Below are 21,705 nucleotides of genomic sequence, written 5' to 3' on the forward strand. Positions count from 1 at the left end.
ACATAGCCCAGTCTACTATTGTATGTAGTCCCCTTTTGACTCGTCACGCAGCCCTTCACCGCCAAAAAAACGGGTTACGTATGAAATCACGTTGCATCACGACCCGTTAAAAAATACGAATTTATTGGGAATTTTTTGCCAACTATGATGTTTTTTTTTATTTTCGCTTTTGAAGGTTACGTCTCAATTTCCTTTCACTGGTTTCCAAGATATTCCTCACGATGCCGTGGCCGAACGCCGTCGCGTAGCCCAGGTTTATTCGCATCGCGGGCGGAATGTACGTGGATATGCACAACGAGGCAGAAACGCGAGTTGGCTATATTCTCTACAATTGGTGTCCTCAATGAAATGAGTCATCAAGTGACAAAATTGATCCGTGTCTTGCGGCGTGCCGCTTTGGCGATAACTTTCGTTTTTTCAAAATAAGAGGGAAAATCTAGATCAAAGAACATTTGTGAGTGCGTCTTACTTAGAAGACTATTTTGCCCCTGACTGGGATGTGTGTGGGAAGTGCATTTCATTTCGGCCTTTTTAGCGTCAAACTCTTGCTTCCTACCCTTAAATCTACCTTGGAATTCAAATTACCGACAATTAACCTGGCACTTTCCCCGCCGGCCCAGTGGATCAGACTCAGCTCCGTACTTCGGTCGTTGAACCTAAGTTGAGCTTGCCCTAGGGAAGAAGAGGGTAGGGGTCTAAGAAGCGTGGGGGATCTTCGCTACGTGATTACAGCGGCTAGCCGTCACCCATCCAGTTCGTAATCCCCGCTCCGTCAGAGGCGCTATGAAAACCCAGTTTCGAGAGGGTTTCGCAAGAAAATAACGGACATACGATATTCAATTTAAATAATTTTATTATAGTTCTACATATTGCCGGCCACCAGGGCCAAACACGATTCAAATTTTAAATTCTACCTGAACGTAATTTATTACATGGGTGCTTCAGTAAGAGGGCAAGGTGAGAAGTGACAAGTTTAGTGATAATGTTGGCATAGGGGAGGGATAGGTGGGCAGTTTCCCAGAGGGGTCTGACTTTGCTCAATAACTTTGCTCAATGACAGTACCCTTTTTAATTAAAAATACTTTACTGACTCTCACAGCCTGTGAGGTTGAAAGGAGGTAGTTCTTCGTTGACTCAAATGCTTCAGTCATGAAAATTGGCTTTAGCTTTCAAAGTAGAGGATCATGATAAAATATAAACAGTGACTTAAAAATAAAGGCCACTGAACCCAACAAGATTGATATAAATCTGCGACAATGGATGAAATCCTAAAGTTTGACCATTTATCTGAAAGCTACTGGGCAGTACTTTCCGGTGGTGCTGTTGTTTATTATCCTTAAGGGAGTGGGTTGAATTTCTATTCTGATTATTAAAATCAAAAGAGTGGCCAAAAAAACAACAATTCAAAAATTCAAAGATTTCTGGTCAAAACACTTTTAAGTAAGACTTAAATAATTCCTATGGCCGATGAACTGTCGCGCAAACGAGAGATTAGCCTCCCTCGCGCGTATAGTTCTTCGTCCCGCGCCATATTTCTCATGCCCCTGCTCCGTAGGCTACCCAGCAAGTTTAGTTATTTACGTATAAAGGAACTGTCTAACACTCATCCTGAGTGTGGATGCTAAAGAAAGGAGTACACATTAGTAAAAAAAATAATTAAAAATAACTAATTAAGCACAATGTTAGGTGAGTATGAATTGAATGTACGATGAAGTACAATCTTATTTTAGCTAATAAAAGCCAGCAAGTCTTCCTGAACGTAATTCCTTTAGATTCTTCCTCTGAAAGGTTACTGTCTGTCACCGTTACCATGGTGATGTCCATTCCCTTGATTAGCCACTTCCTTGACTTGTTCCTGGTGAATCTCTCCTGTCCAGCGCCTGCACTGCCAGCTTTGCAGCGGTAGCCTTGGCAATTTTGGAATTTTTGCCATAACCATCGAATTTGCCCCAGAAAACTTGTAAAGTACACTTGACCCTTCCATCGGCAAGAACTTCCGGTTTGCTTAAGATATGAACAGAAATCTTCTAAATTAGATCGTCTTGGGACCATAGTCGTTGAAAAGTTTGTTTGTGATAAACCTGTTGTCTTGAGTCAATGTCGGCTTAGTGTGGGTGATTCTCGATCGCTTTTTTTTTAGTGTTACATACTCCAAGTTTCTTTCTCAAGTCAGTTGAGAAATGATTAAGGAAACAGCACCACTTTAAAGATTGTTTTTGTGGCAAACTACAAAGTTTGTAGTTTGTCTTCTGCGACCTTCCGTGTGATAAGGAAAGTCCTTGCAAGATTGTTGTCGTCACCTTGGATTATTTTTTTACATTTTGAAGGAGTTCATCTTCGGATTCAAACTAAATAATTCGGGAAGTAAGACCTGTACAGCTAAGAGCCTGATTTTATTATTATCTTTTGAAGAACTCGTGCAAAAGCGAGAAAAAGTGTAAAACCCTATAGAGAGAAAACTATGATTTCCTCGTGTGTCCTACACAGGAATATGAATATTTTCGATACCTCACGTACCTAAATTCCCGTTCGTTGTCCAATTCGTACACACGCCTGATGGGATTGATCGGTATGTTTACAGAGTAGTGGTCTGACAAAGAACAAAACACGTATTTCTTTACTATAGTGCGAATGGTAATGGTTCATGTTGCAACCTGTTGAATGAGTTTGACAATGGTAACAGGCAAAAGCATCAAAATTGTCAAGTAAACAGTGACAGTTTTTATTTTTGACGAGACGGAAACTTTAAAACCGAGTTTTCAAACCGCTGACTGTAAACACTCGTCTCCAGAGCGGGACGTTTCCAGGGGGATACCATTATAAAAATAACGAGGAGCTTTTCAGAAAATTTGTGGGCGCGACTTAAATTCGCAGTTTGAACCTTGAATTTTCTACGTACTTGCGGACGCATTGACAATCAGTTTTCGATAGCGTCAAGGACTATTCTTTTTTCGAACAAATGGTACCCTTCATGTTGTGGCTAGGTGCTGCGTCCATTCCACCCTGAGTGGGGCCAATCCACAAATTTTACGCTCCCACCCCATTTTTTTGGAAAAAGTACTTCCCGGGGGAGGTTGCGCGTTCGATCCTCAATTCCAGACACGATTACAAGGCCTTAATAAAACTGATGAAAAAGGTAGCGCCTTTGCTTTGTAGGGGACTATTTTTATGGCTCAGGTGACCATGCACGAAGAAGTGGCGGCCCCGTCACCAGCAGAGGATGTTATCTATCTTTGAAAAATGATGTCATACCTATGTAAGGTTGCATCATGCGGTAGTACACTCCCCAGACCTTGGTGAAATCCATACCGCTGTCTAAGAACACTGCACCAGCCACGGACTCAAAAATATCACCCAGGACCTTGGGAGCTTCAATCCCTTCTTCGTCTGATACGATGATAAATGGGTCTGCAATTCCCTATTAATTGTAAAAAAAGATCGTTTCGTCCATCTTTTTCCCGTAACCTTTGCTAAATTAACCCTGAAGATTCATCCGGAACCACAATAATTTAAACAAGGGAATTCGGGATAAAGATGTTTACCTAAGAATCCAAATGAAGTCCTGAATTATTTTCAGGCTTAATTTGCAATAACTGAAATTGCGATTACAACTGCGTCGGCAATATCTTCATTTAGATATTTCAGTCTCGTTTAACCATTACCAGCGTTCGTCACCTTTAGCAAGCTCTTTTTCTCTATACCTAGTGTCAACTAGCCTGCGTAGCTTGGCAGTTTTGGTCGAGCGCGCAAACAAGCCAAGGAGGGGGTAGTGAAACTGCAGTAGTGCGCTCGACAAAACCGCCATGCTAAGCAGGCTAATTTTCAACCACCATCGAATCAAACTTGTCTTGTAACAGATAAAGTGAAACCTGTATTAAGTGGACACCCTGTACTCAGCAGACGAAAAGCTCATTTCTTCCAATATCTTGAGTAAAACGAACCTGTATTTAGCGGACACCAGCGAAGGTACCGTAGGTGTCCGCCTAATACAGGTTTCACTGTAGAGATACGTTGCGCGTTTTACTGGATCAAGACAAACTTGTTTTGTACCAGAGACGTCACTCCCGCGTTCTTTCATCCAGTCAGAGGTCGGTTTTCACGCACATTGCAACAACCTGAATCTGAGAATCTGAGAATCTGATTTGTTACAAGACAGGTTTTAACGTGGGTGGTAAAACCAGCAACATCGCTTTTCGAAGCGTTTTGCAGCAACGTTGCAAAACAAGTTGCACATTTTTGTTACCCGTTTTACCGTAACTTATAGTGACACTCCACAATAATAAAAAAGGGCCAGTAGTATCTGTAAGAAACATTACTGCCCGGACCAAAAAATTGGGCCGGGGACCTGTTTTTCCAGCTAAGATGAATGGGATTATTTGGACAGCTAACATAAGCTGTGATTGGTAAGAGTTACCTAAGGAAACCATCGTACCTATCACAGTTAACATTGATTACCCAAACGATTACATAAATTGTAGCGCCACGAGCTGTTACCCAGTGTTCTTTAAAGTGTCTGGAAAAGCGAATTTCAAAAAGCTGATTGGCTTGGATCATAACGCGTACGATCCAACCCTAGTTTAGAGGGATTTATAAAATCATCTCCCCACCAATGTGCACCAACAAACTTATTTTTAGCACGTTGGCATTTTTTTATCTTTTTCTTTCAAGATATGCCAACCACTCCCATAATTTCACAAATTTAGCTTTTGTGACGTCATCACTTCTCGCCTCTATAGTCATCCCCAGAAACGCTCGGTAATGGGAAAATAAGAGACCTTACTTTAAACAACCGTGCTAACGCGGGGGTTTAATCAATGAAGAAATGTTTTGCACAAGTCACTAAGATAATTACATGATTTCGTTTAGCCGAAAATATTTTTTTTTCGGTGAGCATTTCCGTTTTCCTACATGAAATTTCTCGTGAAATTTCTCCTTGATAAAATGTTCCTGAAAGTCTAAGTCTCTTCAATTTATAAGGATAAAAAAATTTAGAAGAGCGAAAGAAAGAATCAAACCCGGAGCGTAGTGTCTGCAGTTCATCACCTATACCACTACCCCACTGAGGATTTGCTGACGACCATTGGTTTTATTTGAAGAATGAAATAGAAGCTAACAGTTTCTCGAGTCAATGCTTAACCGTAATCAGTATTGATAGTCAATGCGGTTCCTTCCTTTGTAGAGGATTACTTTGTGCATGAATCAAGGTGCGTCAACTTCATTTTAGAGTATGGAGATGAGTATTAACCATTGCGTAATAAGCTCTACTTACCAGATCAATATTTTCTTCTTTCTCGTCTTCCAGTCTAGTGATAAAATTTGCGATGGATTTAAACAATTCTGGAGACATCTGCTTCAAATACTTGTTATACTCGTATTTCACAGCAATGGCTGCAAAGATGTTATTATTCACCAAAGCCTGGCGAATATCCGTCAGCTCACCAGGAGACAAGTTTTCTTGACGGAAGTATATATGTTGTGTTACCAGGAAATCCAACAAGGCGTCTCCAAGGAACTCCAGTCTTTGATAACAGGGCGTGATTCGGTTAGCCTGATACGATGCGTGTGTCAAAGCTTCCACCAGATACGATATGGAATTAAAATTGTACTTAATAGTGTTCTCAAAATTCCCCAACCCAGAGACCATCCGTGACGGCATATCTCTGATATCTTGGCTTTGGTTAGCTCCTGAGTTGTTTTCTTCCTGAGGCCAAAATACTGCATAACACCCTTTTCTTCTATTTTTAGCGAGCTCACAAATGTCCGCTTTATCATCGCCAGGGAGAACCTTTAGACCCAGGAACTTCATAAAGCGTAGTGCTCCGGTGTAACCACAGCAGATCAAATACGCTCCAATGAGAGCTTCCATGCTGTCAGCAACAGACTTGTCTGCTATCTTCTGAGTGTTAGCCTTGTCTCGTCTGCTTCCTAAGCCCTGATCTTCCGCGTTGCCGGCATCATCTACTTCTTTTTCGGGAGGTTCTGAATTATCCCTCACCTCAACGACTTCCATTGCTGTAACACCCGATTCGTCGCTACTTTTCTGACATCCCGTGGGACACCACACATCACGTGCAAGTTCCGTGCTCTGTTGGAACCCTGATAGAGATGTCTTTTTAGCTGCTCGAAACAGCGCCAAATTGCTTATCTGTCTTATCTTGCGCTGCGTTAGTTTCCCTTCACCTTTTTCGCGGTAAGTGCAATAGAGGTGAAGTGAAACTGCCAGCTTTAAGAAAGTGTCTCCGAGCATCTCAAGTCTTTCTAGATTAAAGGCGTCTTTACTGTGGGTGGTGGTCAAAGCTTGAAGCACAAACGCGGAGTCGGGATGAACAGCAGCTCTTTTTCCACTGAACAGTTTTTTTAAGTCTGAAAACAGCGCTGGAAAGTCATCAACATCGTCATCACTGTCATCGCTATAATCCTCATGACCCACGTCCATCTTTGATGTGAAGCTGTCCTTATTAGTACGGAGTAAACTCTCTTCATCGCGAGAATCACCAGCACCAATTGAGGGGAGTGAAGATTCACCTCTGTCGTCACGCACTCCAGCGACCATTTCCTTGACATCACCAACAAGCAGAAGCGCGTTCACACGGTGTAAAATTGAGGGCAGCATCAGAGACACACCGAGAAGGGAAGCAGAAATAGGCAGTACGTTGCATAGTTCGGGGAAAAGACCAATACCGTCGCTCTTACTCTTGGCTGCCACCTTTCTGTTCACCAGGAAATTCACCCTTTCGGAAATGCCTTTTACTTCAATGAGAGGCTGTTCCATGGTTGTAAAAGACTTTCCGTAATGCTTCTGGAAGTAGCCTTCATACGTCTTGGCTTTGGATTTGTCTGGGAAGGGAGACGTAGGACTCAAATCATGGCGCACTCTTAAAACCGCAAATTTTTGTCGAGACTCCGTGTAATTTTTTGAGACCACCATATCAACGTCAATCTTGCTGGATTCACCGGTTGACCACTCCTGTGAAGTTTGCCTTGTTAACGTATGGCGCATAGAATCATAGTCCACGTCAAATCCATCACTTTTTGTCAGAACTACAAAATAACCATCTGTACTGCCGTCGGACCCTTTGGGTCTGAGTTCCACGGGCTCGCAAAGAACTTGGCTGAACAAGAAACAGTGAAATTTTTGAACAGTTTTCAAGTCTTGTCTTGCAATCGGTGCGTTCAGCAGTGACTTGTGACATTTCAATGTTATTCTGACCTCCCCGTAGTCGGGATAAAGCTTGAATGATCTTAGCTGTAGATTTAATCGATCGTTAATGAGCTGGTCAGTCACGCGGTTTCTTCCTGGAGAACAAGAAACGACTGGCACAAAGCAGACAAAGGGATTTACTATTTGAAATTAAGGCTATTAGGCCAATGACCAGATTTTAATACCATCAACGGACAGTAAACAACTCACTTTGAGTTTTATGATGACTTGCACCTGCCAACTACTTTTAACAACATTCCATTTCAGGATTACACTCCCCCGGACGATCATATTTTATCTACTTATGGAAGCTCTTTGCTTGTATTTTCCCAGTGGATTTCTTGCCCTCCAGCAAGGCGTTTTTTGTACCACGTGAATGACCAGCTGCAAAGGGCTCATCGATCAATTAATCAATCAATGATCAATCAAAATCAAGTTTTTTCACCTATCAGATTCAGGGTCAGTATTTTGTCTAAAGAAGCACATGGTAATAACTTCGGTTCTCTATTTTATTCACAGGTTTAAACTGTGAAGGTGTTGAATTAAGTTAAGTTGTTATTCCTACTTCTGTAGAAGGAAACCTAGACTGTGACCGTTCAAATGAAACATTTTCCCCGCAATGCTATTTATTAACCTTTATTTTCGAAAATGAAATTTTTTTCAGACTTTTCTGACACTCTCGAGGATGAATAGTATGCACAAAACTCTTAACAAACCTCATCACACCCTGAAGAATGAACGTGTTACCAAACGAAAATCAAAGAATTAATATCTCAAGGAAAAATTATATTCCGGAGTTACAGAGTGACTGAATTATAACTCACCTCTGGAATTGGAAAATTTGTCAATAAACCAAACAGGTGGCAGACACCATCTTTAAAGTATCGCTGGCTCACATCAAGACCCTGGCGGCTGGTGAGTTTGGCGATAGTCATAGTGATAGCCGTGAGGTACTGGGACTGATTCTCCTGTGGCAAGCTACCTCTGAATACCTGAGGGACCTAGGTAAGTGAAAATGAATAAAAGAGTTGTATAGTGCGCATATCAAAGACGTAAGTCATATCGTGGCACTCAACATGTACTTATGAGAATGACATTGTATGTAAGTGTAGGGGTGTGTTCGAGCAAATCGGTCCCTACACGATGAGGTACCAGGTATCTGATTTACATCTTGGTATCAATCTTAATCTTAATCTTCTTATTCTTCTTCTCTTCTCAATCCTTACTCTTAACCATTGTAACTGGAGCAAGAGCAGTGATCGCTAGGGAGGAGGCTGTGTCAAACAAGCATCGCTTATCTCATGCGCCATATTTGTTATGCGCCTGGGGCTAGATTGATTGCATCACAACCAATAGGTCCTTCGCAGCTAGTCATTCAGATTGCACAAAAACGCCTAGTCGGAAAACTAGAAATGCACATAAGACAAGACGAACAAAGAACGTACTTCACCACTCGAAACAATGTTAGTATTGTTTGTTTGTTTTGTTCGAGTGACTTGAGAGTGCAATTCTTGCTATCCAACAAAGTGTTTTTGGACCGCATGAATGACCAGCCCGGCGATGGTGCTGGTCTTTGTCAGTACATGTTAAAAACTGGATCTTTGCCTTTACCTTTCTTTCATAAACTCGCATTTGTTTCTTTGGTCCTCCTTTCTTTCTCTTCTTTCCACTAACCCCTTCGTCTTCGTCCTCCAATTCACTTTCCTCGTCTGATAAACTGCGCACTGGTAACAGATTATCATCAAGCTCACCAATCTCGTGAAGTTTTTTGCAGGCTTCGAGAGCGGCGGCCATTTTAGCCAGGTTTTTTCGTGGCATCGGAACGCTCTGTTAGGAAATAAATTGTCCAATTTTATTTAGGTTACCGCGATCTCTTTTATAGCGATGATTAAAAAAACTTGCGGCATAATTGCACCAAAAATGTTGCATTTGAAATCAATCTCGTCAACGTTAACGTCTGTTTTCAAATGCAATGAAAAAACAAGACGCTATCGGAGCGTACACTTGGGCGTCGTGGTATCACGCATAAGTGAGGATTTTTTGTGTCAGGCACGTATGACTGAGACCTGTAGCCATAGTGGACGTTGCTTGATATGTAAATAGCTCGAATTTTCAAATTTAATGAAAGCTGTGCCTAGTAAAATGAGGAAAAAAGATAGAAAACTCAAAAGATTGCTCAAGATATCCAAAAGCATCACGTCGAACTACATGGGAAAACGAAACTGCAATATCCTAAGTTTTGGCTACGTGGAGGTCAGCGGTTACAATTGCGTTATGACTTGGATGGTTGCCCACTTCATTTTTGGCCTTCGAACGACGCGACGGTAAATTCGATGCACACTGGATGTATACGATGCAAACAACAACAAAAACTTCAAAGCCTTTCCTTGATAATTTCAGAAGACCACAAATGATCGATCTTTGAAGCAAGCGAACCAACGCCTGTAGCCGTTGTGGCCATCGTTTAAATTAACAAAACCAGAAGTCAAGATAGCGGCAAACAAAGTAATTTTCACCACTTGCTCCGTTTTAAAACATTTTACCGTTTCAATCATTTTCAATTGAGCCAAGCGATTATTTTTGTCCCTTTTCTTCCATTTCCCGCAAGAAACTCACCAGTGGACAAACTACATCAGGTCGCGGTGGCGCAATCGGGTAATCCGTCAACTCAGATCTGATCTGACAGATCGCGGGTGAGTCGGTTCAAACACCGGGTATAAAAAAGCCAAGATGAAAAAGTTATTTATTCCTCGAATATATTTAAATATCTATTAGGGCCGAAAGAACTCGAGCTGATCTCGAGGCATCTCGAAGTAATTCTGACCTCACTTGGTAAGCAACTTTGAGACATTTCTGAGCGTCGCGAATCCTTTACTTGGCATTCCGCCCAAGTAACTAGTGCATGATTTTATAACTATTTTTCACATTACAAACTACCTTGGGTCGCAGTCGCGCAATCGGCTAATCCCTCAACTTAGATCTGACGCGTCGCAGGTGAGTCGGTTTAAACCCAGGGCGAGCCAAAAATGATAATTATTTCCTCACACTAAGTGGTTAATTATTTCTTTCTCAAATAAATTAAGAATTCGAAGTGATCTCGAGATATCTTGAACAAATTCCGCTCTCACTTCGTCAAATAACTAACTCAAACCGAAAACTCTCTGAATTTGCTTGCCCAAGAAAAGCAACTTTAGGAAATTCTTGAGCGTCGCGAGTCCTTTACTTGGCGCTCTGCCCAAGTAATTAGTAGTGTGAAACAGGTGTACCACAAAAAAGGACTGTTTTGGGACTAGTCCGATGACATCTCTCTAGGTAGCTTTGATTATATACACTCAATAAACTTAAATTAGAGTCAGAGTAATGGTTTAATTTACACTTACATATATAGTTTCACGCAGTTGGCAGTTAATTGGTAGTTCCAATCTACACCTGTAAAAATCTTTTCCATTGTCTTCGATCTTATAAACTGGGTTGAGACAAGTGAATCTGTCACCTGGCAGCTTTGAACAGTACCTGAATAACAGAGATGGACACAACGATTGAAACAATGTAGTTCAACGTAATGAAACGAGAAAAATGCACGCAGAGGCATTGACACAAAGGTTGGCTGCTTGAAGAATCATTTTTTTCCCCAGCACTTCTATTCCTAAGCGTGTTTATCGAATGTTTACCGGAATCGCAGAAGCTTCGGAAATGGTGCTGCTGACATAAGAGAATGCTGGAACGTTTCTGCGCCTGAGACTGAGCAGAGAAAGCTGTTGTTACCTGGATAGGAGGGAAACACTGCTGTTCATAGTGACTCTTGCTCCTTGACCAAGGATGTAAGGAGATAAGAAAGTGTCCGCGTCCGCTACCTCTTCACACTCCTCCTTAGTAGGTTCAGCACGGCCATGACACATCTTCGATAGGTACTCCTCAAATTCAGTCATTGCCTGACAGATTTAGAGCAATACTCTGTTACCTTAAGCTGATTATTAGTCTCAGAAAAGGGGATATACTTTTTTATTTTTGTTATTCTAAAACATTTTGAGACTATAAACACAGTTTTATATTAAGCCGCACGTTTACTGTAACGTCCTCACGGTTTTCCGTTTAAATTTTATGGAAAAAGTTAATATTTTTTGTACCCGAAAGAGTACCCAGTCCACCCACCGATATCCCTGAATCGGTAAGCCTTACGTTTCATACAGCAGAAATCAAGAAGGAAGACGATGACTTGTTACCACTTCTTTTGCTTGGAATTATGGACGGGAATTAAGGCGCACGAGAACACGATGTTCTCGAACACCTTAACTGCCCCTTTCCCTTTCCCTATATGAGCCTTCCACGCAGGCTAAAGGAAACAAAAAATCGTTGTATGCGCGACGTATTTTTACATCGTAAGAACACTCAGAATCATCAGAATAGTCACATTCATGTTGCCTTTGAAAACTGATTATCTACCTGTAATTCGTCTATTTTTTTCTCATACTCCTCTTCATCTACAAAGATATAATAGCTGGAATCCTTTGCTCGAGCACGACCCTTTGACTGGACATAAGAGCGGAAGGTCTTTGGGAAATCAAACCGACAAACGACGTTACACTTTGGAATGTCTATTCCTTCCTCGACTACACAAGTGGCAATCAGAAGGTTGAATTTATGTCGCCTAAACTGCCTCAGAACCTCCTTTTGCTTCTTGCAATCCATTTCTGTTTCATTGGAGTGATAAGCCTTTCCAACGGTGCCATGTCCAACCACAAAGTTGCATTTGATGAAGGAGAGCTCAGGATGTAAGTCTGCAGCATCGTTGATCAGCTCACTAAGTACCAGAGCTGTGTATCGCTTTTCTACAAACACTATGCCACAGAACTCGTCCTCTGTAGAAAAATTAATAACATAATTAATATTCATTTAACATTGATATTAATGTTGTTACGCCAATTATTTAGCGTCAGCGTTGTTGAAGAGCTCTGTTCTTTTTACTTGGAAGCAGATTCAGAGTCGATCACAAGTTGCTTCTTCAAACCCATGGTAAATAGATTGGAGATTTATTCTTCGCGGTGGAACGTAAGTAGAAATTGGGGGCTAAGGAGCCAAGGACTATTAAGCTCCTTCCATATTTCACAAAATACCATCAATGGCATGTCTATCATTTCCCAAATTATAGCAACCTTATACAACAAACTTTTGAAACCTAATATGATGGACTCAACCTACAATTTACGAAATACGAGTGATTTAGAAAATCTACCACGTGTATAGATCACTTGAGCAAATCCTACCAAATGATATCAAATACAACCTTGTTTTGAAGAAGGCCTCAAATGGTGGATGGGGTACAACATGAGCTTGCCTTTTAATGGTGAGGGCAGGGTTAAGGGAAGAGACTGAGATTGTGAAGGGTTAGGGTAGGTAATTTTTCAGGATTTCCTTTGCCTCAAATACGAGTTACGTGTCAGATATCAACAAGATTTTGTTTCTTTCAAAAGGGCGGAACCGTATATTTTAAGATGACAAATATAATAGGGATGTTTTAGATGTATGTTGCAAGTATGCGATTACCTTTCAAACTCTTACCACTGTTTTGTGAATTCCCACATTCGCTTAAAAGAGACAACAGCCTCTGTAGTTTAGGCATGATGTAAAACTCTTTAGTGTTGCCAGTATCTTCACTGCCAGTAGATGTGTAATTGTGATAAACACTTTGTAGTAGTCGCAGCTGAGTTGCACTAAACTCACAAAACATTCGTCCTTCCTTGCTGGCATCAAATATGTGCGCTCTGTCTATGAAAGTTTTGGAGTCAGACATTTGACTAATTTTACCCTTATTTTTGTTGTTGTTATGATTCAGTGCGGTTAATTACTAAAGAGTCGTAAGTAGGTTAGGACTTACCTTTCCTAGCTTCGGAAAAAATATTTGCGACAAAAATTAGCCATGCTAAAGTGATTCATGCATGTGAGCAGTGGCAAACATAAAACAGATAAACTGACATCATTTCCATGGAAATGAATCAAGGGTCACATTTATGGGTTGATTTAGTTTTTGAATACTCTAACCACGTTGGCGTTGTACGGCTAATACAACAGAGCGCAGGGTCCAATCTTACTGTCAATGTAAATCTGTCCCTGACATTTTGCCAAATTAAGAATTCTGTTCGAAATAAGCTGGTCAAGACGTGTTCTGGTCATTTTCTGTCCTTACTGAAGTAAAACCACCCAATTATTATTCACAAGTCGAGCACTTAATGCTCGCTTTTGTTTCTGAAGCTAAATTATAGCTTTCAAAGTTTGGATAAGTGCAGCTAAAAGGCAAAATTTTGAGTTGATATGCTCCTTTTATTTTGGTTTCCCCACTCTTTTCTTTTCCCTGGGAACTAACCACGCTTTATTTCAAGAGGGTACAGCTGGTTAGTGGAACAAAATGTTCATTGGATTGTCTGGCAAAAAATACAATTGTTGCGTATGGTTTTAGAGATCTCTTTTTCCCTGAAAACGTTAGGTATCTAAGTTTGCAATGACCATTCAACCATCTCATTAATACTAGTGTGACAACATGAATATTATTTTAACGGATGGCAGTAAACCTTTTTACCTAACTTAAAGAAAAAGAAAACTTTTAAATCTGCATCACCCAAATGAGCACTATTTTGTGAGAGTGCGGCATTGTTTTGAGATGAGGCTTCAAGATGGGTTGAGCTGTGTCTGATAGTAGTAATGTGACTACTTGCATTTGTTAGGGAAGTCAACCTTGGCACTTTTTAAGGTCCCAATTGTGTTTTTAAATTTTCCTTATTTATTCAGAAAATATCAAGCCTAGTTACACACTGAAGACCATACCTGCTAGATCCTTGATTAAGCATCCTGCAACTTTGTTGGCAGCCCAGGGACCTAATTCTTTCAGAGTCTCTTGGCATTCTCGCAGTGCACGCTTTGCAAACTTGAGAGCTTTCTGTAATGAACTGTCGTGATCCTCCTTATTAATTAGAAAGTCACCAAGAAACTCCCTGCCTGGATTTAAAATATCTTGAAGTATCTGAAGCAATACGTTTGTGCTGTCTTCAATGGAGGAGGCATTTGAAAATTTTATAACCATCTCCTTTGGTTTTGCAGCAAACCTCCCAACTTCTTCATCTTGGCTTGTCTCACACGTTGACCTCAGTGTGCATTCCAGCTTTCGTATTTCTGATTCAATGTTCAATTGCTTTAAATTTTTATTTATGACTGATGCTGTTAGACCCATGATCTTTGGACAGTCGGTTTTTTCGCAGTCTCCAAAGAACTCCATGATCTGCTTGTATGGATGACTCTTCTTGGCATGATGGCATTCATCAAAGATCAGAAGATTCACTTGTGAAAGTTTGATGTAACCATGGAGTAGAAGGTTGAGAAAAATCTGCGCAGTCATGACCAAAACACTGTTTTCACTGAACTCTTTTTCCCATTCATTTTTGTCCCAGAAGTCGACTCCCATCGCACCAACGTAATTCCTCACCTTCAAATCTGTGTGGATGTGAATCACCTTTTCTTGCTGAATGGCTAAAGGAACTTTGGAAAGTATTAGAAATGTGAGGTTACAACAGCCTTACAAAGAAGAGGATCACATAAAAGTATGTGAAATGAATGTATATGAGTGGACGTTTTGGTAAATTCCTCCAACATTTTAGTTGGGGCAAATGTGGTCTTGGATGTAGCTTCAAAGAAAAATACTTACTGCTCAGCAACTTTCATCAATTTTGATTGTTTATCCTATGACAATTCCTGACCATATTCGAAATAGAACATTGCAAGCTTAAAAAATAACCGACAATAGCTACTAGGTAAGCTGGCTTCTCTTTAATGTTTGGAGCAAATTGTGCGAAAAAAACAAAACTGAATCCGAATGACGGTCCAAAGATTTCAGAACATAAACAAAAAAAGAGAGCCTAGTTAACAAATTACTGGTTTGCAGCTGACCTCGCTGCGGCCATGTTGGTGGACAAGAAGAAAAGCGCTTCCCCGCGCTGAAAACAAATCTTTTCTTCAGGAAGATTCTACGAAAAATTCTACGAAAAAAGTTATGTTTTTTCAATTAACATGGCCGCCTTGTCACTTGGTTGAAAATGTAGAAAAGGCCTTATTCAATAATAGTCATAAAACTCTTTGTTTTTCAGACTTCGTCGTGAGTCTCACGATTTTAGGACCTGTCTCACGCTCGCACTGATTGGTAACTAATTTCTAACGTTTTCTCGAAAAGTCAAACTCCAAAAATGTTTGGGCTGTTGGGTTCGTTTCCAAGTTAGATGTCGATAGATAGCCAGCTCAACCCAACGAAAACGCTTAGCGGTCGCATTTGATTACATTAGGGACCTTAGGATCCGAGGACGGCGACAGCAGAGAAAACGTCACTGAAAAAGTGAATTCGCGTTCTTTCAATCTTCTTCGCGGTTACTCCAAGTCACTAACTTTGTCAAATGTAGGCGAACCCTCCTAAAGTTGAATTTGTAAGAACCATATCCAAGTTCAGAAAGAGGGAGGAAATTTTGTCGTCGCTTGTGTACTTCCTCTGTACAACGTGAAGTTAAGCATTTTCACGTCGTAGTCGTGCAGTGACGGCAAAGAAATGAACAAAAAAGCGTGATGATGCAAAATTGTTGTTTTGGTTATTAAACCTATTGCGTTTGTGGCGTTCCCGTTGCCGTCGCCGTCGTTGGATCTTAAGGAGGATGACTCGCAATCCGGCGGTCCCGGGTTCGAGTCCCGCTCTGGCCACTTGCTGGATTTGTGCTCGGTCGTCCCGAGTTTAAATTCTCGGCCATGCTTGTAAATAGCCAACTGGTTGCCTTCTGCCAGTTGGGGTTTTTAATCCTGTTATGTTGTATTTGAATTATTTGTTTCTAAATATTTGAGTGGAGTGCCTGTAAATTAGCTGACTAGCTAAGTGCACCTTCCACTATAAACATGCCTTTAACCTTTTTTTTTTTTTAAGGTCCTTATTCTTTTAGCCTACCGCGACTTGCCGCTGCCAACAAATGTGCAGACTCGGACTTCCTGTTTCTCTTTTTTCAAGATGGCACCAAACATAGAAATTACAAAACCTAAATCGTAAAATTGATCGTGATGTTTACTGCTTCAGCTTTAAAGCGATATAGTGACTTCCAATACCCATAGTCTCCACTGAAAGTCCTTTTACTAGGAAATTTGGGACATCTCATGACTTTTTACCCGGCATTTCTCACTACTTTTCCCAGCTCTAGGTTCAGAATCTCATATTTTTTGCCTTTGGGGAGTTTGCAAGACTTGCAATACAAGTCTGGTTTTTCCTCGAAAATTATGAATAAGCCTGCTTCCTGATTTCTCTTGTGACGATTGCAAGACCCTAGAGAATTGAAAACACTGCTTATGCAAAATTGGGGAGGGAAAACATTTAGCAATTATTGAATGAGGCTGAGTAGGATGTGAAGAATTATGCAGATCCATGAGGATGTTATCCATCTCGGCCTGCATAATTCTTCACATCCTACGAAAGCTGAATTCAAAAATTGTTTTATTATTCATTCAAAATTTTCCTAAGTTCTAAACATGATCACCTCCTCGTAGACTTTCTACAAACCTTTGGCCTATTTCTCTGCACGGTTTCAAAAACAAGTGTTTTTCCTTGCAGATACTCCTCAAGCGATATGTTTAGCCTGTACACAGACGTTTTATTTTTCTTTTCGTTCTTTTGGAGAACATTGGCGTGCGCGAGAGCGAGGCGAGCACGCGAGCGAAGCGAACGGGCTGGAGCGAGCGCGGAGCGTCTATTTTCTTCTTCCCCCACCCTACCCCTTGACGCTGGCGGTCAATAAATCCCCCGCGGTTTATCTTTTATCACGCGCGCTCGACGGACTTTGAAGAGAAAATAGAGGGTCTGTCAGGGGCACCCAACGAGAATATAGTTCAAAACCACTTAAACATTGCATTGTTAAATGTATTTTAGTATTTAAACGGTACATATAGGCATATTTTTATCCCCCAAAAATTTTTCATCTGTTCGGATTACCTAGCTGAAAGTCTAGTGATCCGAAAATTATAAGGATCAAAACTTGCCTTTTCGAAAATTTCAGCCACAAAAAAGGCTCCCGAAAATTCTAGGTGACCTTTTTAGGGTAAAAAAAAATCCGTTAAAAATGGGCAATTATACCATTTACATATATCATCTTGCAACATCTATGACAGACATATTCGCAAGCTCCTCACTAAAAACTAAAGCACTACTACTAGGAAATATAAAAATAAAAATACAATAAATCGAAAGGGGTAAACATCACAATGAAAAAATGTAGTCAGAGATGGTGGCTTTAAATTTTGAAGTTGAATCCATTGTTAAATAATCAGATGGCAGGCTATTCCAGTCAATGATGGTTCTCGGCCAGAAGCTGTATTTGTACGTGTCACAGGATGGCTGAAGTGGGATAAATTTCAGTGGATGAGATGCTCTGGTTTATAGGGAAGACTGATGATGTACATAGCTGGGGGTATCAATAGCGGCTTGGTTGGTAACACATTTGTACATCAGTGTTAGCCTCGCTACTTGTCTTCTCTTTTCGACAGTTGGCCAATTTAGTAGCTTTAGGGCGTTGGTTACGCATCCCGCCCCCCTCGTGTAAGTTCTTGTTACGAAGCGTGTTGCCCTGCGCTGGACCTCTTCAAGCCATGATTTCTGATATACTCCATAAGGGTCCCAAACAGTACAACCATATTCCAACCTTGGTCTCACTAGCGATTTGTAGGCCTGATCTTTAACTTTCTGTGAGCAATGATGCAAGTTCCTCTTGACAAAGCCAAGTGTCGAATTGACTTTGTTTGTAATGTTTAGGATATGTGGCTTCCAGTTTAGATTCTCTGACAGAGAAACTCCCAGGTAAGGATAGTGGTCTACAGCCTGTAGGGTATGGCCAAGCATAGTGTATGGGTGTATAAAGGGACACTTGGTTCTGCAAACGCGTAGAACGTAACACTTCAATGGATTGAAGGCCATTTGCCACAACTTTGCCCATTCAACTAATTTGTCCAGATCAGATTGAGAAATTGATGGCATCGTCGGAATAGTGTACCAGACCATACAACAGGGTGTCATCAGCAAATAACTTAATATTTGAGGTAATATCATTACCTATATCATTAACGAATAACAAGAAGCACAAGGGACCCAACAGGGTTCCTTGAGGGACTCCAGATCTCACGCAAGACTTCTCACTGAACTCGCCTGGAAGGGCCACCTGTTGAGTTCTTGCTATTGGCCGTGCCTTTATCCAGGCTAAGACTAAATCACGAATGCCATAGTACTCTAATTTAACTAACAGACGTTTGTATGCTACTCTATCGAAGGCGTTTTGAAAAGTCTAAGATCAAAAGATCAGTATGGTTTCTATCATTTACTGACCGGGCTAGATGCTCTACGGTATTGATAAGTAGCATTTCGCATGAGCGCCCGGGACGGAAACCATGTTGGGCATCCAGCAGGATGTCAAAAGAGTTTAAATGTATCATAATACTGCGATAAATAATGTGTTCTAACAGCTTGCCTGGCACTGAAGTTAAAGAGAGGGGCCTGTAATTGGCAGCCTCTGACCTTGAACCTTTCTTAAATATTGTTACAACATTGGCATGCTTCCAGTCCGGTGGCACCTCACCAGTGTTGATGGATTGTTGGAAGATAAAACTTAGGTAAGGAGCTCTCTCTGTTGCCGCTTCCTTTAAGACGCGCGTAGGTAGTAAGTCAGGGCCATTTGCTTTAGATGGATTCAGTCCGCTGAGCAGTTTAATTACACCATTGTTGTCAATGTGGATATTGGGCATGTCTGGGTAGGGGCTATTGGGTAGTTGAGGTAGAACTGGATCCTCAAGTGTGAATTACACTGTTATATTGTTCGTTCAGGATGTCTGCTTTCTCCTTGGGTTTGGTGAATTCCTTGCCATGTGATTTCAAGATAGCTATTCCAGCGGAGTCTCTACGTTTAGCGTTAATGTATTTTCAGAAGCGCTTGGTGACACCTGCCTTGGCATGGTCGTGAACAGGGTCGGCCTCATCAATGTCTAATAAATTGTTTACATATTGCTGGTGTGCGAGCTGTAGTTCTTTATGTACCAGCTTACTGAGATTCCTAAATCTACGCCAAACTTGTTCCTCTCCGTTGCGACGTGCAGAGTTATAACATCGCTGCTTTTTACGGATGAGACGCCTGATGTTTGCATTGCACCATGGGAGAGAACTTTTGTTCTTGAGTGTTCGCTGTGGTATGAACTCGTCAATGGAGTTATAAAAGTCTGCTTTAAACTGATCCCAATTTGCTCGAATAGACTTTGTTTCAGGACGGGATGCTTCAAATTGCTCAAAGCGCTCCTTTAGTTTCCGCCGAAGGCCTTCCATGTCAGCCCGCTTATAGAGATAAAAATTCCTTTTAGGGTTAGCTGGTGGATTTGCTCTGAGATTGATATCACAGATAACAGCATCATGGTCACTCATGCCCGGGACTATGGAGACTTTATCAACAAGATGTGGGTGTGATGTGAAAAGCAGGTCAAGAATGTTTCCTTGTCGAGTTGGTTCCGTTACTATTTGAGTGAGGTTGAAATCATTTGCAATGTCGATCATTTTCCAATTGATAGCAGCAGTATACTGTGGGTTTGACTTGACAGAGCCCTCTTCCCTGTCAATGTCAGGAAGGTTAAAGTCACCACCTAACAAGAGGTACTTTCCATCAATACCACTGAGTTGTTTGATGTTATTCATAGAGAGTTCAAGCTGCTCCAGATAATCAACAGATGTAGATGGGGGTCGGTAAAAGGATCCCACAACAACACTGCCTGATTTATGAGAGATATTGCACCAGACAATTCCGCATTCTGCTGGAGATCGAGGACTGCTCAACGGAGATTATGTTGCTGTTAATTGCAATTACTACACCTCCCCCTTTTTCGCCTGAGTCCCGATCTTTTCGGACTGGTGGTGAATAAACAAAGTTAGGAGGAAATATCTCTCTGCTGTCAATATCCTTGTTAAGGAGAGTTTCAGTACCAATAATGATATCTGGCTTGTGGGTCTCAATAAACTAATATAATTCGAGGTGCTTGTTATAACTCACAAGGCTGCAGAAGTTGACTATGCATACTCTCAGTTGGTTCGAATTGCAAGTATGAGGGAGGGATGTGCTAGGGCTTGACTGGTCGTTATCACTATCGTTGGAGGAGCTTGGTTCGCGAAGTTCTTGTGTAAGGGGTGTCTTGAATCCTACTTGTCTTCCTCGCGATGTTCCCTGTTCCTTTATTTGAAATCTTAAGAGAAGGGCTGGACGCCTGCACGGGAAATCCGAGGCTAGGCGAAGCTTGGGCATCTGTGCAGTCAGTAATGGAGGAATTATGAGAACCACTGTTGTCAAGAGGCGAGAAAAATTTCTGGTCTGTACCTCGATGCAGGAGTCAAAAAAAGACCTAGAGAAGTTCGGAAGGCCGCAGTCGCAGCAGATCCATATACAGGAGCTATTGGTGAGGGCGTCATAAACAGCATTCAGCAACGTGCATGGTGCAAGCGATCACAATAATCGCATTGAACAGTCCTTTGGTTAACCTTAACAGGCTTGCTGCACAACACACATGGATGTTTTATCCCTGGGCTAGGGTTGAGCGAAATGTCACCGCAAAGAAGTAAGAGGTTGAGGAAGAATGCACTAGGTCCGTAGTCACCATCCAAGATCGCAGTCCCCTTCGTAGATCTTCTCAGCCAGCAAGCCAGTAACTTCGGCCAAAAAAATGTTGCCCTTAAGCTGGGAAGAACATTCTAGTAACTAGAGTAACTTAGATGTTCGAAAATCCTAGGAGAGGCAGGCAAGCAAGAAATTTTATAACAAATGTTACGAAAATTCTAGATGTCAAATCGTCTTCAGAACAGATATTTTCCGAAAATTGACGTTGAGTGCCCCTGGTCTGTGAACAGGCTAGACATGTTTAGCGTATTCTTGTATTTCTTCCGTTCAGATTTAGTTAGAAATCAGCCACATTCGTTCATATTTCTATATTTAGTTTCCTTTTCTTTGGGCTGAAGTCTTTTTTAAGAATAATCTTGAAATATTACAATTTCTTCTGTAAAGCCAGAGTCCTGTTAGAATTATAAAAAATTATTGGAGAGGTTTTTGTGATATCCGGAATAATCAAGGTCGAGGTAAGTGTTATCAGCTGAAACCGAAAGCTGAGGCTGATAACACTTACCGAGACCTTGATTATTCCGGATATCACAAAAACCGAATCTAATAATTGTTTTATTATACTTTATCTTCAAGTAATTTCTCAATTTCTTGCTGGGTCGATGAAGCGAATCGAGAAGCCATTCTTACTTCGCTCTCCGCGAACTTGACATTGCTGTCCGTGCACTTGACATTGCTTATATATATATATATATGATCTGGATTTGTTTAATTTGAATATGGCCTTTGATACCAACCAAACTGATAACGATGCTTTAATGAGCCAATGTATTAGAAGCCGATATTTTTCTCCACACAGTCTTA

At 41.1% G+C, this 21,705-nt stretch overlaps 1 protein-coding gene across 1 annotated transcript in view; it reads right to left on the bottom strand.

Moving 5' to 3' along the window:
• Positions 1-835: 835 nt before the first annotated feature.
• LOC140943771 (endoribonuclease Dicer-like) overlaps positions 836-21,705 on the bottom strand; it is a 24,905-nt gene continuing 4,035 nt past the window's right edge. The window contains exons 2-13 of the mRNA XM_073392881.1: positions 14,021-14,728; positions 12,761-12,967; positions 11,645-12,060; positions 10,967-11,133; positions 10,582-10,714; positions 8,813-9,028; positions 8,026-8,202; positions 5,281-7,246; positions 4,485-4,511; positions 3,253-3,408; positions 2,518-2,590; positions 836-2,004 (exon numbers count right to left, since the gene is read on the bottom strand). Coding sequence (XP_073248982.1) covers positions 1,833-2,004; positions 2,518-2,590; positions 3,253-3,408; positions 4,485-4,511; positions 5,281-7,246; positions 8,026-8,202; positions 8,813-9,028; positions 10,582-10,714; positions 10,967-11,133; positions 11,645-12,060; positions 12,761-12,967; positions 14,021-14,728 — 4,418 coding nt within the window. The 3' untranslated portion in view covers positions 836-1,832. The remainder of the gene's footprint in view (positions 2,005-2,517; positions 2,591-3,252; positions 3,409-4,484; positions 4,512-5,280; positions 7,247-8,025; positions 8,203-8,812; positions 9,029-10,581; positions 10,715-10,966; positions 11,134-11,644; positions 12,061-12,760; positions 12,968-14,020; positions 14,729-21,705) is intronic.

Source organism: Porites lutea, chromosome 7 (assembly GCF_958299795.1).
Source record: "Porites lutea chromosome 7, jaPorLute2.1, whole genome shotgun sequence".
Classification (NCBI taxonomy): domain Eukaryota; kingdom Metazoa; phylum Cnidaria; class Anthozoa; order Scleractinia; family Poritidae; genus Porites; species Porites lutea.